General features: G+C 40.2%; 1 protein-coding gene across 1 annotated transcript; it reads right to left on the reverse strand.

The window, feature by feature from the left end:
• Positions 1-534: 534 nt before the first annotated feature.
• On the reverse strand, positions 535-10,901 carry lingo4b (leucine rich repeat and Ig domain containing 4b). Its single transcript, XM_062465480.1, has 3 exons — positions 10,260-10,901; positions 3,969-4,074; positions 535-3,672 (listed from the first exon to the last, which is right to left on the reverse strand). The coding sequence occupies exon 3, from the start codon at positions 3,658-3,660 to the stop codon at positions 1,849-1,851; it is 1,812 nt and encodes a 603-aa protein (XP_062321464.1). The 5' UTR covers positions 3,661-3,672; positions 3,969-4,074; positions 10,260-10,901; the 3' UTR covers positions 535-1,848.
• Between the last annotated feature and the right edge of the window lie 5,480 nt (positions 10,902-16,381).

A 16,381-nucleotide genomic window follows, 5' to 3' on the forward strand; every position in this document is an offset into this window, starting at 1 on the left:
GGGCCCTGGGTTACCAGCCGCCAGACAGACCTATATAACAGATTGAGACATGCAGAGGTAATCCAAAAGGGTTTAATCTCTGCTCATACACGTGATTATAATTTTTCAGGGTTATTCTGGGAAACGGCAGGGGGGGGAAATGATTTGCTGTCCACAGAATCCACTTAGAGTTGTGAAGGCTTCGTAGCTGTCTGGATTGGGAGAATGTCAGTGGACCTAAATGTCAACCTTCTAGTCTGTTAAGTTCTATTGGTCTAATCAGTGTCACACCACACAAACACATTCATTGTATATTTATCATAAAAATTAGAGAGATTTTCTAATTTGTTGACACAGAGTAAATCAAATTAATTAAAGTTATATGTGTTATGCTAGTAAATGTTCAATGCCTCATTGAAAATGGACTCAAAGAAAGATTTACAGATAGATGTAGTTTTTGTCATTTCCTTTCAGATCATGGGTGTGAACAGAGGGTGTGTACATGGGTGTGTGTACAGTGAACGCATTCACACAAACCATATTTAAATATAGGCATTTAATCAAAAGGAATATACGTTACAAACAAGATAGAAAAACACATTTGATTACTTATGTTTAAATTAATTTACACAATTTTTCGTATCTGTTTGGTTCTACAAGTATACATAAAACGAGAGTGGCATAGTGAAGAGACCTTGATCAGTTGGACTAGCTATAGAGTAACCCAGAGAAAGAAAATGTCCTCAACCTATAATTCACAAGAAAATAATGAATACAGTTTTCCATTGCTTCTCCATGGCGAGTATCTTACTCAGGCACATTTTATAATTATTTACGTTTATGATCTTTTGGGAAAAAAATGAATATAAAGGTTACATGAGGGTAAGAATTCAATACAGTTCGAAACATTTATGAATGAGCATGTAATAGCAGAAAACTCTCTATAAAAAAATGAAAAAACGATCAAAGTTGCACCAGCAAAATTGTTAAAGTATGAAATTGAATTGTATACATTCTTATGTACAAACTAAAATAAACATAGTGCCAAAAGCCACAGTCAATTACAACTCAATACGAGGACTACAATTTAAAGTATCCACACACAAATTATGTCTCCAAAATAACACGATCCTTGTAATAGTCTTAATACTAGATATACTAGTCAAAACATGAGCAGTGACAACATTTTACCTTGAAGTTAGCAATAACTATTTGGCTATGGTACATCATCATATACATCTAATGTAACTACTTATAGGCTTTTAGCTACAGTCATGTGTTTGCATAATTGTCTCATAGAGCCTTACAAAATCCTAAGAATGCAGTCTCTGAAGGTCTCCCTTGTGGGTGTCATAAGGGCTATGTTTGGTTGACCTGTACTGGCAAGAGCAAAGAGTACATAAAGCTCACATCACTTGTACAGTATTAACCAAGCAAACCTGATATGTTTGGTCTAATCCTTCATCTAAAGTTGCTGTCGTTTGTATATGTTAATGCTCTAATTCTCAAAAAAAATATATGTTTTTGACAAACTTTATGCTGCAACAAAAATGTAATGTATAAAACGCAATATATCTTTTCAACCCTGAAACAGACTTGCTTCATTCATAAGTGTGTTCTACTTTTGTATCACTAGATAGTGTCAAAATGTGAGGTTAAGAGGCATGTTCACTGAAATAACTGTTTAAATTTAACATGTCTGATGAAAATCTTTCATCTACTTCCCTTAAATACCCACTCAGAATCATCACAAGTAGAACCACTTCCTATAGAGCACTGTGAATCTGTGTATGCAAGTACTCAATCCAGAAGGGTTTAAATAGTCAATAAAGCTCCCCAGTATTACTTGTTGTCCATTCCTAAGAGGACTTAGATAAGCTTCATGGTGAACCTACCAGTGTCCCCTCCTTCCCCTCCTCCCCCCATGGAGGCGCGAGGCACAAAGTCGATCGTGGCCGTGTGTTTGATCTGCCCTTTGCTCTGGCTCCAGAAGAACATGAAGACAAAGCAGATGGCCACAGAGCTGAGGAAGGAAAGGAAGCCCATAGTGGTGGCTATGATCAATGTCTTGGCATCAAATGGGTATGGGTTAGCCACCTGGGCAGAGGAATTAGCGGTGGGTGGGAAGGAAGACTCGATCCAGCCCTGTTCGGTAAAAAAGGGCATTGTGCGATTTCGTGGGAACCCCTTCACCTGCAGGCTGACAGACAGGGTGTCGTTGCCAGCTGCATTGCCTGCTGTGCACTGGTACATGCCACTGTCCTGAACCTGGGCATAGCGTACCTCCAGAGTCCCATCAGACAACACCCTGATCCGGCCCGTGGGAGAGAGAAGGGTCTTCTGGGATGAAATCCATGTGATTGTGGGTGCTGGATCACCATCAGCCTTACAGGAGAACAGTATGTTGGTGCCCTCCTCTACGTTGGCTTCTTGTCTTCTGCGGTCTATGATGCGGCTTGGCCGGCAGATGAACACTCTTGGGAGTTCCTTCTCCGAGAACCCCTGGAACTCCCTCTCTCGTACCATATGAGGAGACAAACAAGTGGGCTGCCGTCCATCAAAATTCAGGCGGAACCGCCTTCGGACGACCCAGAGCAGACGGCAGTCGCATGCCAGTGGGTTTCCATCTAGTCGGAGAACCTGGAGGTTCCCTACGGAGTGAAAGGCGCCTTCCTCCAGGGTGGTGAGCTGATTGGAGGAAACATTGAGCACCCGGAAGTAAGCGAGTCCTCTGAAGGCCCCAGGCTCGATCCTCAGCAGGTTTCCCCCAACCAGGTGCAGTTCTTGCAGTCTTAACAAGTCCCCTAGCAGATTTCCCTGGATGCTGGTAATGGGGTTGTAGGACAGGTCTAGATAGCGCAGGTATACAAGGTGGCGCAGGGCAGAGTAAGGAACAGCGCTGAGGTTACTGCTGCTGATGACCAAAGAGGTCAGATTGAGGCCGATGAGACTGTTGCTGGCCAACGTGTCCAAGGAGGGCCAGTGGGAGATCAGCAGGCTACGCAGGCGGTGCAATCTGCGGAAGACATTGTTGGGAAGCGATGAGATGGTGAGGCGTAGTAAGCGGAGGCGTGTCAGGCTCTGGAGCTGGGACAGCGCTTCTGTGGGGATGGAGGTTAGGTTGCTGCGGTCCAGGTTAAGCTCCTGCAAGTTCTGCAGGCCAGTGAACGCCCGCTGGGAGATGAACACCAGGTCATTCTCCCCAGCCTCCAACAACTGCAGGTTCCCCATATCTCGGAAGGTGTAGTCAAGAAAGACCAGGATCTCATTTTCACTGAGGTCCAGGAACTGCAAACTGAATAGGCCCGAAAAGACCCCAACAGGAATAATCTTTAAACGATTATTCTTAATACGAAGAATCCTGAGGTTTTGCAAGCCCTGGAAAGCCTCAACTTCAATCATTGAGATGACATTGTCACTCAGGTCCATCTCCTGAAGCTGGGTGAGCCCCAAGAACTGGCGACGACCCAGTGTCTTTAGCTTATTCTGGGATAGGTCCAATCGCTTCATATCACTGGGTAAGCTTTCAGGCACTGAGGTTAGGTGTTTGCCTGAGCAGTTCACTTCCATAGTGTCAGGCCGACACACACACCGAGGTGGACAAAACCCAGCTGACACACCCAATCCACACTGGAGCAGGATGCTCCATGCTCCCCATCGAACGACAGACTCCACAAACATCTTTCCACCTGCCTGAGAAAGGAAACACAAAGAACATGAAAGGTTAAAGTGGAATACTACGTTTTTTGTGTTTTTTGTTTCTAACTAGAACACGATACTTTCCACCAGTAGGTGGCTAATACTAACCAGAGCCAACACCTGCTGTGAATGAAAAAATCAACATCCATCTGCTGCACAATTATTATTTATTTTTATCTCCTTGTTAAGAAAATTATACTAATCATTATTAAAGTTAAATCTCATATGTCTGTTATGTCTATAAATGTATACAAATGTATTTTGTAATAAGGTACTATTGAATGGCTCACCAATTAAATCTAGAGGTGCAGGTTTTCATAACCAGTTGTAGTCAAGTTGGAATCTGACTGGAGTAAGGAGTTTTGTTTCTGCTAAAAGCATGCCCTTAGAAATCACCTGGAGAAATGAAAATTTGAATATTAAGTTTAAACAGCCAAATCAAACTATGAATGAACATATAACAATTAATGCACAAAGCCGCATGTTAAAAGTATTTGAGACAAACAAATGTAAAAATGATATAGAATAAATAAAATGGATTAAGAAAAAGTAGGTAAGTAAAGCGCAACAACAGATGTCTTGATTCATAGTTTTGCCCCACATTTGTAATGCACAAAACATAGCACACTTTATACTTGGAAGGTTTTATGTTTACGTTTCAAGCACCCACCACTGAAAATGCCATCATGCATCCAGGCCCATGTTTGCTTATGGTCTCTAAAAGCCCTGACAGGGACCAGTTGGTATGGGAGTTTTGCCCCTCGGCCAAGCATCGGCATAATACAGGCCAACTGAGGTCAGGGCTAGAGACATGAAAAGGCAGGGGGCGGCATTTGTTTACGCACATAAACAGCACCTTGATTTAAAATATCCACATTCCATACAATTCAACATTTGCAATACATGTTTTTTTCCGCAAATATTGTGAAAGCACTGTGGTCTGGGAACCAGACCAATCTGCGAGCTTGTGGTTTATTTGCTCGAGCCGATCTGTCTGGCCACCCTTCCATTCAAACAGATTCTCCTAGTGCATGAGAAGTACTGGGCCACAACCATGTACTTGATACGGGGTGTGTTTCTATGACTGTACAGGAGGTGCATATTTGAGGCCTTAAAAAAAAAAAAAACAAGATTATGTTTTGTTGCTCTGATTGATTGAATCTATCAATTGCATCCAGAGGCATTTTGTTCGGGGTTGATAAATGACCCGTGGATGTCGAAAAGGAACTGAGAGGCTCCAGACTAATATACATTTGCTAATTGGTCTGGCGATAGCAGGCTACTTGCACTGCATGTCAATATCCAAAACAAAAATTAGGTCTAGTTTTGTTATTTTCATTTTAGAAAATAGAAATTAAATTAAAAAACGACCGTACACTGTCTCAAGCTGTGTTTGTCACTGTGGTTGTGAGATCGATGGTTGAAAATGAGCTGACTCATTTATTGCATTTCTAACACATAAATTCAAGACATGAACTCAAGTAAAATCTAAGGAAAACAAGGCTGGTCCCTTGGTTAGTGACAAAAAAACATTACCACTATAATAGATCCCAGATCAAAAATCTACATTTGATGCACGTTATTAATCAATCCAGTAAACAATAGATTCAAGTACAAAATGTGTATGTCTAGTAAGAAATATACAATTTTAGTCAAACCTGTAGAGGTGGAGATCTCTCAGGGCCCACAATTTAACAGATAGCTCCTCTCTGTCTGCTCTCACTGAGTGCATCTGCCAGAGTGTGCCAACAGTCCCAGAGCACCAATATCTTGTGTCACCCCTGCTATTCACGCAATTGGTTCTTATAGAGACTGGAAGCACTGACTCATAATCCACCACTTGGGTTCAAATGTTTGGAACACCTCCCCTCCCCCCCAGCCTTTCTAACACCGTATTTACTTTGTATGTAATACTGGGGAGGGCTCACACGAATTAAACGTGTTGATCCCCCGGTGTCGACTTGCGAAAGACAGAGACTAGCAGGTGTGCAAGGTCCCAGGCTGGGGAGTGTCTGAATGTGCCAGGGTTGTCAGTCTCTGAGCCCTCTGACCACAGCGGTATGGGATTCCTCCTCCTTCTATGCTCCACAAACACCACCAAACTAGATTGCAGTCAATGACCTAAAGGGTCACAGCGGGAGCTGACCCTGCCTGCCAAATTAGAAAGTGAGGGAATAAATTAATTTCTAATTTTAGATCAATGTTTGAACCCAGTGGTGGTATTGCATTACAGTATATTTACATAAACATAATATATTGTGTAAAACTTGTCTTGTTGTTATACTTGATATAGTCTCTCCAGTTTAGCAACTTTTTGGTTGTTTTAGTTTGTCAGGTTCATGGCACAGTGCCTTTTTTACCGGTAACAATGTTCAGTAAAACTTTTGAATAACGCCAAATCTGTCCAAACCTAGGCAGTGACCAGCTCTTATACAACAAATCACCACCAAAGGCAAACAATTTCTGAGCAAATGTGATATAACATTAACTACAATCCATCAGGGGATCTAGTCATAATGTTTGGGCTTTGGACATCTTCCCAATGTTATTACATTTTGAAAGACTTCCATGCTCTGCTTTCCCCTTTTCCATTATCACACAAAACTCATCAAGTCTGACTAGCTCTCATCATGTTAAATAAAACAGTGAACAGATGCCAAAGATCAGAGAGTGGTAAACCATAGCATTGCCTGGCTTGCACAGCCAAGGACAGGACCCATTATGGACTCGCAAAGGTCAATTTGAGATTCCTCATATTTGACCATCTACTGAAGAAAAACCTAAGCACCATCTTCAATTTTTATTCAGAAATTATAGGTGTTCTGTGTTCCAATCTCTTAAGATGCCTAGACTGACTGACTTCAAGACAAACTGTATTTTGTCCTACTCTAAGGAGGGGAACATTTTGGGTTCACTTGGAGCATCGTGATGGGTATCCAAAGCAGACATTCATGGCAAGCATCAATCCCACATTAACACACACACACCTCATCCTCTGGATCTCCAAAAGGGGTTACACAAAAAACTTCAGTGAAAGCCGGCTCCATTTTCTAACCCTTGCCTACATGCTATTCTTAGCCTTTCAGATTGATAAAGACAAGGGCCTGGCTCAAATCCACAATTAGCATGGCTGAAATGGAACAACTATCAGGATCATACGCTCAGACTGATGATTGTCTATGTACAGTACTCTGTGCGTGTTGTATATGGTTTCTTGTGTTGTGTGTGTCTTCGAAATACTTTATTTATTGCCCATGGCAACAGCTACAATGCAGCAGCCTCTGAGATCACCAGTGTTTTACAAGTGTGTATTAAAAGGTATGTAACCAGAACAGCTGCTAGGCTGAGGGAAATATCAGTACAATTTGTAGTTCTTATACCATGGTCTGGGTGAATACTTGATTCTGATTGGCTGCAAGGGTGACCATTATCAGGTGATAATGTACACCTCGTCGGGCATTATCCCTTACTTATACTATGCCTTTCTTTCCTTTGGGTCAGCCAGGAGAAGCAGGGAGAAAGTGTTATAAATATTTATATATATTTTATATAAATATAAATAATTCACATAAAGATTCCCTGTCAACTTCCTCTGTGGCCTTCTTGCTTTTTCTTGTTTTTTTGGAAGATGAATGCAAACAATAAGTGCATCATTGTAAAGTTAATTAAGGCTATATTTTCTTTATATCGGCATATGTACAGTGTTTGCGTATGTGTGCGCACATATACTTCATGGTTTGTGAAAAAAATGCATCAATGTAGTTTGTATGGCGGTGTGGGCTTTTTGAGAGTTTGGAGGTTAATGTGTTCTGGTGTGCGTTCTTACACACTTAGACAGATTCTAATAGGTTCAAAGCCTACATTTGTCACGATACAAGCCTACTCCAATCTTTCTTTTCAATGAGAGACGTTGAGTAGGAAGGTACCCTGTATTACAATTCTGTATTGCAAGCAGGAGACAGTTAATTCACTGCTTGCACAAAGTGCACTGTCTGCAATATTAATTATAGCCCAAATAAATGAGAAAAGGGAATTAGTCTTAGTGCAGCTCTGATGTGACATGACAAATTAGGTCGCTTTAGCTAACAGCCTTGATGGGCTGGATCCATCAAGGTTCACTGGTGAAATAGGGGAAAGAAATATGTCTGACAGTGAAAGACGGGTGTTTAAACATATTCAAGCAAACTGAATCACATACGAACATTTCATCATTTTAAAATGATTTCGCCAGAAAATATCTGGAGCCATGCTATACACCATCTATATTCTGTCCTATAACTTGTGTGTTTGGGCCAAGGCTATATCTGATACTATACTATGAATATGTAGGCTACGCTACTTTGGTGTCCCTAAAAGCTTGTACTACATTTTTCACAGAAGCCCTCAAATGCATAATCCCCCACATTACTAGACAGGTGGAGCTTTTTGTCTTTGGCACACTTTACGGGCTGCTTGCTAATCTGATCGGAGCGTTTCACAATCCAACCTTGATTCCGATTGAGGGAACCAGCTATTATGATGCTTAAGCTGAAGTGTCAGAGCCGTCTCTGTAAGGAGTAAGTGAAAGCCTTTGGAGTGCTACTAGAGTCCCACGCAATGCTATGCTCTGCTGTCACTGTTAATGTAGTGACCTTGCGTCAATAATTCATTTGGGCTTGTGTTTCAGTCTGTATTGTTTTGTTTACATAATAAATTGGCCTTTGATAATAATATATGCAAATATAACTAGTTAAGTTGACGTAATCTAATTAAGGTTGATAAGAGAATTTGTGTGAATACAAGTCCCCGAGTGGTTTGCAAACTCCTGCAGTATGAGGCCAAAGGCATTCGTTGGCATAATCCCTAGGACTATGCCATTTAAGTCCTCATGTTTTGACTCTTATACCATTCTCCTAATGCATATTAAGTCACGGTATATAGCTATGAAGGGCTAAATCAGTGATGAACTTCAAATGAGCACTACTTCCTGAATAGTGCCTGAGTGAAGAGCAGGCAACATGCTGCAGGGAACAGATACTGTCCTGGTTAGACTTGTTTATGCTCAGCAACATGCTGCAGGGAACAGACAATGTCCTGGTTAGACTTGTTTCTGCTCAATCCGTCCAAATAGGTTATGTTGCACACTGTGTGAATGACATATAAAAAAGAGAGAGAAAAAAAACAATTTATATTAAAAACTGCCAGCCTACGAGTTGGTGTGAAAAAAAAGTCCATTATCCTCAATAAAAAGTTTTCTTTTGTTTCACAGCCAAATCATGGTCTTAATCCCTCGAACTATGAGTGTAAAATGGGGGCTTGCAAGACTCTCTAAATGGTTTTAGGTTCAATGCTTTGTAGATAAGCCTGTTATTAAGGGCCAGAGATGGGCTAGTAAAAGCAGGAACTGGACAGACGGCCATGAGATATTCCATTCCTAATGGCCTGCGCCTGCAAGCAATGTTGCCTCCCAAAACAGTCGAATTATCAGTCAGTCCATTTTAAAGCTTGGCTGTACACAATGACCATGGAAAACAAAATCACTGGTAACAAGAAAATGCCATTTACCTCATTCCTTAAGGCCCAGGAGTAACATACAGTATATTCAAATGTCAGTATACATTTTATACAACATGGAGACTAAAATAGTGTCCTTAGACACCTAGATTAAATTGCCCATTTGGCTCATCTCCAAGTATATTCCACTTGGCCCTCTCACTGGGTCTTGAGTCTGCTCCCACTGCTAGGCTGCACTTCATGGTTGTCATTTGCTGCTTTCATCTGTCATCTAGGCAGAACGTACACACGATGCCCTCAATCATATTCAATAACCTCTTTTAACTGAAAGTATCATATTGTAGGTTACATCATATATCTGACACCTTTCACCTATGTTCCTGTATCATTTGAAGGATTTGATTATTCTTGCTAATTCCCATGGCTGATTAGAATGTTGACATTATATACAATCAGGAATGCTAGAACATTCTGATAGAGGGACTATGTGACCTGTGACAGGCATTTGCCTATAGGCGTAATTCAATTAAAAAATAAACAGGACTTCAATCCACCTATTTGACAATTAAAACGGATGTACCTTTAGGCACAATTAACCTGTGTTTTACAAAATAGTAACCAAGCTCCATCAATACTAGAGACAGTACAGGAGATTAACACTGAAACATGCATCAGTCTACAGCATGAACATGAGTCACAATTTTGGCACGCACTCTGAAGATTACATGAGGTTACAGCTGTGGCAGAAATTAGTTTAAGCAAGTCTCTGTACAAATCCAGGATCACTAGCCTATAACGCTAGTGTGCTTCTCCATGAGTATTGTCCCAAACATTAGTAGCCTTTTTGAAATATATAAAAATTCATAAACGTTGTCATAACTTTAATAGGTTATTTTACAGTCCACAGGTGCCCCGTATTTCTTTATTTTTTTACTGAACAGAAGCTAAGTTTAGGAAGGCGTAGCTATCAAGAAATAAATAGGTTATAACCTACATTAGCTTACAACAATAAGTCTAAAAAAGCTACAACAAAAAAACTAAATTTGAAGAGTGAATTATGGGCTAGAATACAGAATACAGAAACTCACCTGCCATAGACTTCAATACATTACTCACAAGTTGTCATCGTTTAAACATTACTCAATCAAAATACTTTCTTCCGAATACGCATTTCGTCCAGGTGCTGATGACCTATAATACTTTGAAACATCTGCTTTGAAACGCCGCGCAATTTAATTTGTCCTTCTTCTTCATCACTTTCTTCATTTATTGCAGAATCCTCGGGGGAAGGGAGGGGGTTTAGATAATTAGCCTACGCTACTGAAAATTATTTAGGTCGACTTCTTTATTCACTTCTGACGCTTTCTGAGGCCCGCCTTCTTGCCCCGTGCTTGCTCTCTCTTTAGTTGCACGCGTACTAGTGATGCGTCCTTGCATCCTACTGAGCTTACAAGCAAGTCAACCTGTCTAACTATATGAATGGACAGCTTACTGAAATGCTAAAAACAAACATGGTCAAATGGCAACATACGCGTCCATGGTAGCAAACTCCCCGTGCTGTCAGTCCTCTGACAGGATTTGTGATTTTATCCAGCAGACTGAGTAAGTGCTGGAACCAATCCAGGACAGGACATTACTACTGCACAGCGACATTTGAAGGGAATGATGGGCAAATGTGCACGGGTCAGCCAAATATCCGGATTTAGATCACCAGCTGAATCTAAAATGGAGAACTAAAGGCTTGTTGTAGTAAGCCTTTGCAGGAAGCCAGTTCACTGAAAGGTGCCCTTATTGACAATGCAAAGTGTAAACACAATCCTGAAACACAATTCAGAGGAGATCGAATGTGTTTTTTTGGATTTGTTTCTAATGTCCTATTATATTTTAATTTACATAAGAACATGCAAAAGTGAAGAACAAACCTAGGCTACATCAGTTGACATGGTAATTGTGTGATGTTGACACCAGTAAACAGTAGATTGGGGAACAACCTCACAATCTGTTTTAATGAATCCTCATTTGCTTGCCCAGTCTTTGCTTGTTGTAGAAGGGTAGGCTTGCAGTTCTTCTCTTCCCTGAAGCAGAACATAACATCTGCCAGCTGAAGAGAGGAAAAGTGAGTCTGAAACCGAGGCAGGTGCAGAAGGTTATGGAGTTTAGCAACACACAACACATGGCTGTGTTAATTTGAGGGAGGTTGCCTGGGGCTCTGTCAGAGTTTGTTTTGGAACATATTATATCAAACATCCAGATCAAATGGGATGATGATCAAAAATGCATTTGAGATATGTTAGTGTTGTTTGTAGTGGTGCACACTGGTGACATAATATAGCTGACAGTACACATTGTACTTTGGACAGTATAATGTACTGTCTGTACAAAAGGATATGAGTAACCTTGTATCTGTGTCTGTACTTTGTGTTCTATCCATTTGAGTTTTGGGATGACAGAGGGAACCCAAAGCAGTCTAATTAGATTTGGCCACTGGGGGGAAGATGTCTGAAATGAATAAAGGATGTAGCTAGTTCCCTTTTATTAGACAGATTCACCTTTGTCCCTGAGAAGTTTAGTTTCTCCAAACTCAATTATTGAAAAAACTGCCCTATATATCTACTACATACTACATGTATTTGACTTATTCATTTTGAGCATGACCAAAGACAAACATATAATTAATCCTCTCACCTTAGTCTCCCTCTGAAAACAATGCAAAGAATATCTGGGCCGTTTATCATATATACGATTTATTTCAAATAATCATTTTCCCATTTATTTTGCTTGTCTTGCAACTAAAGAATTCGTTTTTTTTTTGAAGGGCTTCCTTTTTGTAGTGACTGCCACAGACATCTGGTCCGTCTTGGCTTGGGCAAGGGCCAGCACTTGTTTTTGTAACCATGTAGCTTACGTGGGGATTATTTGTTTTGGGTGGCTTGAATCCATTGGTAAATGTTCTTTACGTAATGAAAAGAGGGTGAAAACCAAAACAACGCACACTCCTCTCTCCAAGGTGAGGTAAGGTAAAGAAACACAAGTCCTCTGCTCACATAAGGATATCACTGAAACACTTTGTGATGTGTCTGATGGTGACATTGGGAGAAAATTCATTGTGTTTTGACAACTGTAGGATTTCCAGGAAGTTACTGCTCTTTCATGGATTGGACATGTATCATTTTTAACATTGTTAAACACACCTCATCTGTTTTTTGTTTCTCGCTTTATTATTATTTATATATTTTTTGTGTGCGTTGTGTTTTTTCACACACATTGGTTTTCAACAAACCATGCTAAATATAGCAGATACTAACTTAAAGCAATCCAAACCGGGCATCTTATGTGGAAAAGGTTACTTGGCCATTAAACTCAGATTGAATTCTTTAGAGTTCCAAAGGTCAAACTAATACTGGTCCATGTATCAAAGCATACTACTCCAAATAGGCTCTTAACCCCGTGTTGAGTCCTCAGCTGTTTCCTCATGTGGCTTCCTTAATAAGGACCCATATAATGCAGAGTGCTCAAGTATTTTACTTTAGATTATTGGCACAGCTATAAAGTGAATATCACTTAGACACGGTCTCCCTGCCCATTTAATTTTCTTATCGCGACAGATAGAGTTTGACCCCAGTCTAAAAATATGGTTGGAGACAGAACCATGTGGCAAACATCACTTCCTCTAACGCTTCTCGTGTTAGACCACTAATCCCTGAAGATCAAACTTGAAGATAGTTTAGCACCTGGCAGATTTACCATAGAAAAAATTGTGAATATGCGGTCTTTCACCCTGTCTGCATGATAGGAAGTGCCTTTTCTTCTGAGCACTAGTCCTTTAAAGAAAAATAGGGACATGTGTGCATCATCTGAAAAAACGTATTGATAATGCCAAATAACAAGAGATTCCAAGACAGCGGGTTTTACTGATCTCGACCCAATACAAACAGCTGTTGAATTTGTTTGTCAATCAAGCAATCAATAAGTCATTTATGGGGTGAGTGGATGAACTACTGCATGAATGTACAAAAGCATTGTCAATTTGTTCATAATAATAAGTAATTTATTTTATGATATGCATAAATGACTGGATGATGGGCAGGTTGAACAAGTAGTTTTGAGAATTTCAATGGTGATCTGAGAAATAGGTACAAAAGAAACTAAGAAAAACTGCAGCTGCATCATATAGCCTCCTGCAGAGATCTGCATTTGTCATGCTTTATTACACAGACTTTGAGTGAAGTTTGACAGCAAAGGTGGGGAGCGAGAGAGAGGTGGAGATATGCAGCAAAGGGCCAAAGCCAGATGTGAGGCCAGGCCGCTGCGATGAGGCCTCAGTCTACACGATACAGACACGTATCCAGTGAGCTACCGGGGTGCCCCTACTTCTTTAAATTTTTACATTTAGTCATTTAGCAGACGCTCTTATCCAGAGCAACTTACAGTAAGTACAGGGACATTCCCCCGAGGCAAGTAGGGTGAAGTGCCTTGCCCAAGGACACAACGTCATTTTGGCACGGCAGGGAGTTGAACTGGCAACCTTCAGATTACTAGCCCGATTCCCTAACCGCTCAGCCACCTGACTCCCCCTTTTTAAAGCAGGACCGTCTTGATGCCACAAGGAGGCAGACATGAAAAGTCTAAACAATGTCTCAAAATATGCTAGTGTTCACAGGGATACCTCTAAATGAATTGCAGTCTTATTCTGCCTCACTTCCTTTTGCTTGAGCTTGTCTCTTGGTAGGAGATCACCTGGGGATGAAAATATTCCCTGGTTCTGACCAGAACATCTCTCTTGAACCGCTTTGTTGTAACATGTCCATTCCTACCCTACTTTAAGGTACTTTCTGGCTTGCATCTACCTGAGTAAATCTTGCCCTCTGGCTCCCTGCTCCAACACAGACGGCCTATGGTATTGACGATAACCAAACTTAATTGGTGAATAAATCTGATTCTGATTCTGATGGGCCGGGACCCGACATTCCTTCTTTGACATCCTGGCTCTAGATGTTCTGTATTCAGGGACCATAGTTGAGTTCACTTCTTCCTCAGGCCTTAGGTCTCCATCTCTCAAAAGCGATCCACAGCCTTTGTCTGGTTCAGTGAAGGAAAAACAAGGTAATCGTATGCATAATCCAATTTTTAGTCTAGGTAAATTCATTCCCCTTGACTGAAAAATAAGACCTTGAGAGATGTTTACGAATACAAATGCAAAAAATACACATGTATTCACATTGTTTATCTTCATTAACTTTTATTGTATCCCAATGAGGGGATGGGTTCCACAATCTGCCTTTCTGAATTTCCATTTTCTCTTCAACACAATTAATAGGGAGAGCATAGAGTACAAAGCATTCGCAAATCAAAAGAGAAAAACAAATAGCTTTTCCTTTAATAAAAAACAAGATTCGGCTTGGATTGAAATAGGGTACACATTATAATCTGTTGGAATGAAAACATGGATTTTAAACCCTCTGGTGTTTAATGTATTAATCTCTGAACTGGTCAGTGAAAAATGCACACAGTTCAGAGCAGGATAAAGCATTCCATATTTTTCAGTAGATTTGGGAGGATCTGAATGAGCAGCTGAGCAGATATCAATTTTCCATACACATTAAATTGAATTAAAATGGTGTAAACCACAAACATAGTGGCCATGTACACCATAGATGCAGATATATATGTAAATAGAGATAGACAGATATTTTTCCTAACTTAAAAAAACAATACAATGATGCAAGATTAGTGTTTTGGTTACACTATTAAAGTCCCAGTTTAGCTGAAGTGGTCGTTACTTGACTCAGTCACGAGGATGGTCATATGATGGTACAAAAGGATCCAGGAAGTGTTCTGCTTCCAGTTTTATGGTGTATAGTAATGGTACACCAGGAAACAGGAAACAGATGTGTGCTACAGTGAAAGACACTGTGTTATTTTCTCCTGCTTAACTGGACCTCGCCTAGTTTCCTCGGAGATGATAAATGATAATGTATTATAATTGATTATTATAAATCAATAACTGTTAGGGGTTAGGGTTAGCACACACACACATGCAGCAGTTACAACAATGTCCAGTACATTTAACATATTACAGTTCAAATAAGAGCCCACAACTGTAATGAAACGCATACATGCATGTGTGCAAGAATAGTTCATTCATAGTTTTTCTACTGAGTAGGCCTAGTCTATGCACACACACATACACACATTGCATTACAAAATGGTATCTGCATTACAAAATGGTATCTTGTACATTTGTATTTTTTGTAATATTTGTATTTTTGTATTTTTATATTGTAATTTACGGCAACTTATATTTTATTTTATTGTATATTTAATTCTATTCTAATCCCACTTAGTACTGCTAGTTTATGTACCTTTAGTATAGATAGTCCACATATTTAAATTTTAGGTATATGTTTATTGTATGCACCTTCCTGCCAAAGCAAATTCCTTGTCTGTGCAAACTTTCATGGCGAATAAATCCCATTCTGATTCTGATTCTGATACACACAAACCTACTGCAACCATCTCTAGCTAATGTATGGGGGGTGGGCACTGGTAGATTGATGGAGAAATGAGGGGGTCATTTTAAAATTAAAACCGTAAAAAAAAACTGTTAAATATCTGATGAATGCACATGTTTTAACGTGTCACTTGTTGAGCCAAGTAAGCCTATATGTCAAATAAAACACAAAGAAAAGCCTTTTTTTTTTTTTACAAATTTGTATTTACGAACACAGAAAACAGTTTGCCAGTCAAGTAAAAATGTTTCAACAACACAGACAACGACAGCTGATTGACAGCGATGGTGCTGAACAGGCCAAGTGCGCTCAATCAGATGATGAGAAGTACGATGTGAGAGGAGCACACGATGCTACCACACTTATCCCTACTATCTCGTTCTTTTCTTTTTAATGCGCCCGATTTACATTTTCTCTCCATTTTCGTAACTATTCTGTTAAGTGCTATATCTATGGAGCTGCCACTGTCTAACTATACTCCCTGGATAAATATTGTCTAATTTCTGGAAAAAACGAAAAAGCTATTTGAGAAAGAAGCAGACAGAAGGGTTGCATTATGCATTTGAAGGTTAAACTGTCAAAATGTAAGTAAGTGATGCAAGATCAGTGGTGTTTGAGGGGCCCCTTATTGGCACGGCCCCCTGGGGCCAGGGGCGTAGCCACGTGGTGGCCAGGGGGGCCACGGCCACCATTGGTCAGAG

Source organism: Osmerus eperlanus, chromosome 7, assembly GCF_963692335.1.
Source record: "Osmerus eperlanus chromosome 7, fOsmEpe2.1, whole genome shotgun sequence".
NCBI lineage: Eukaryota > Metazoa > Chordata > Actinopteri > Osmeriformes > Osmeridae > Osmerus > Osmerus eperlanus.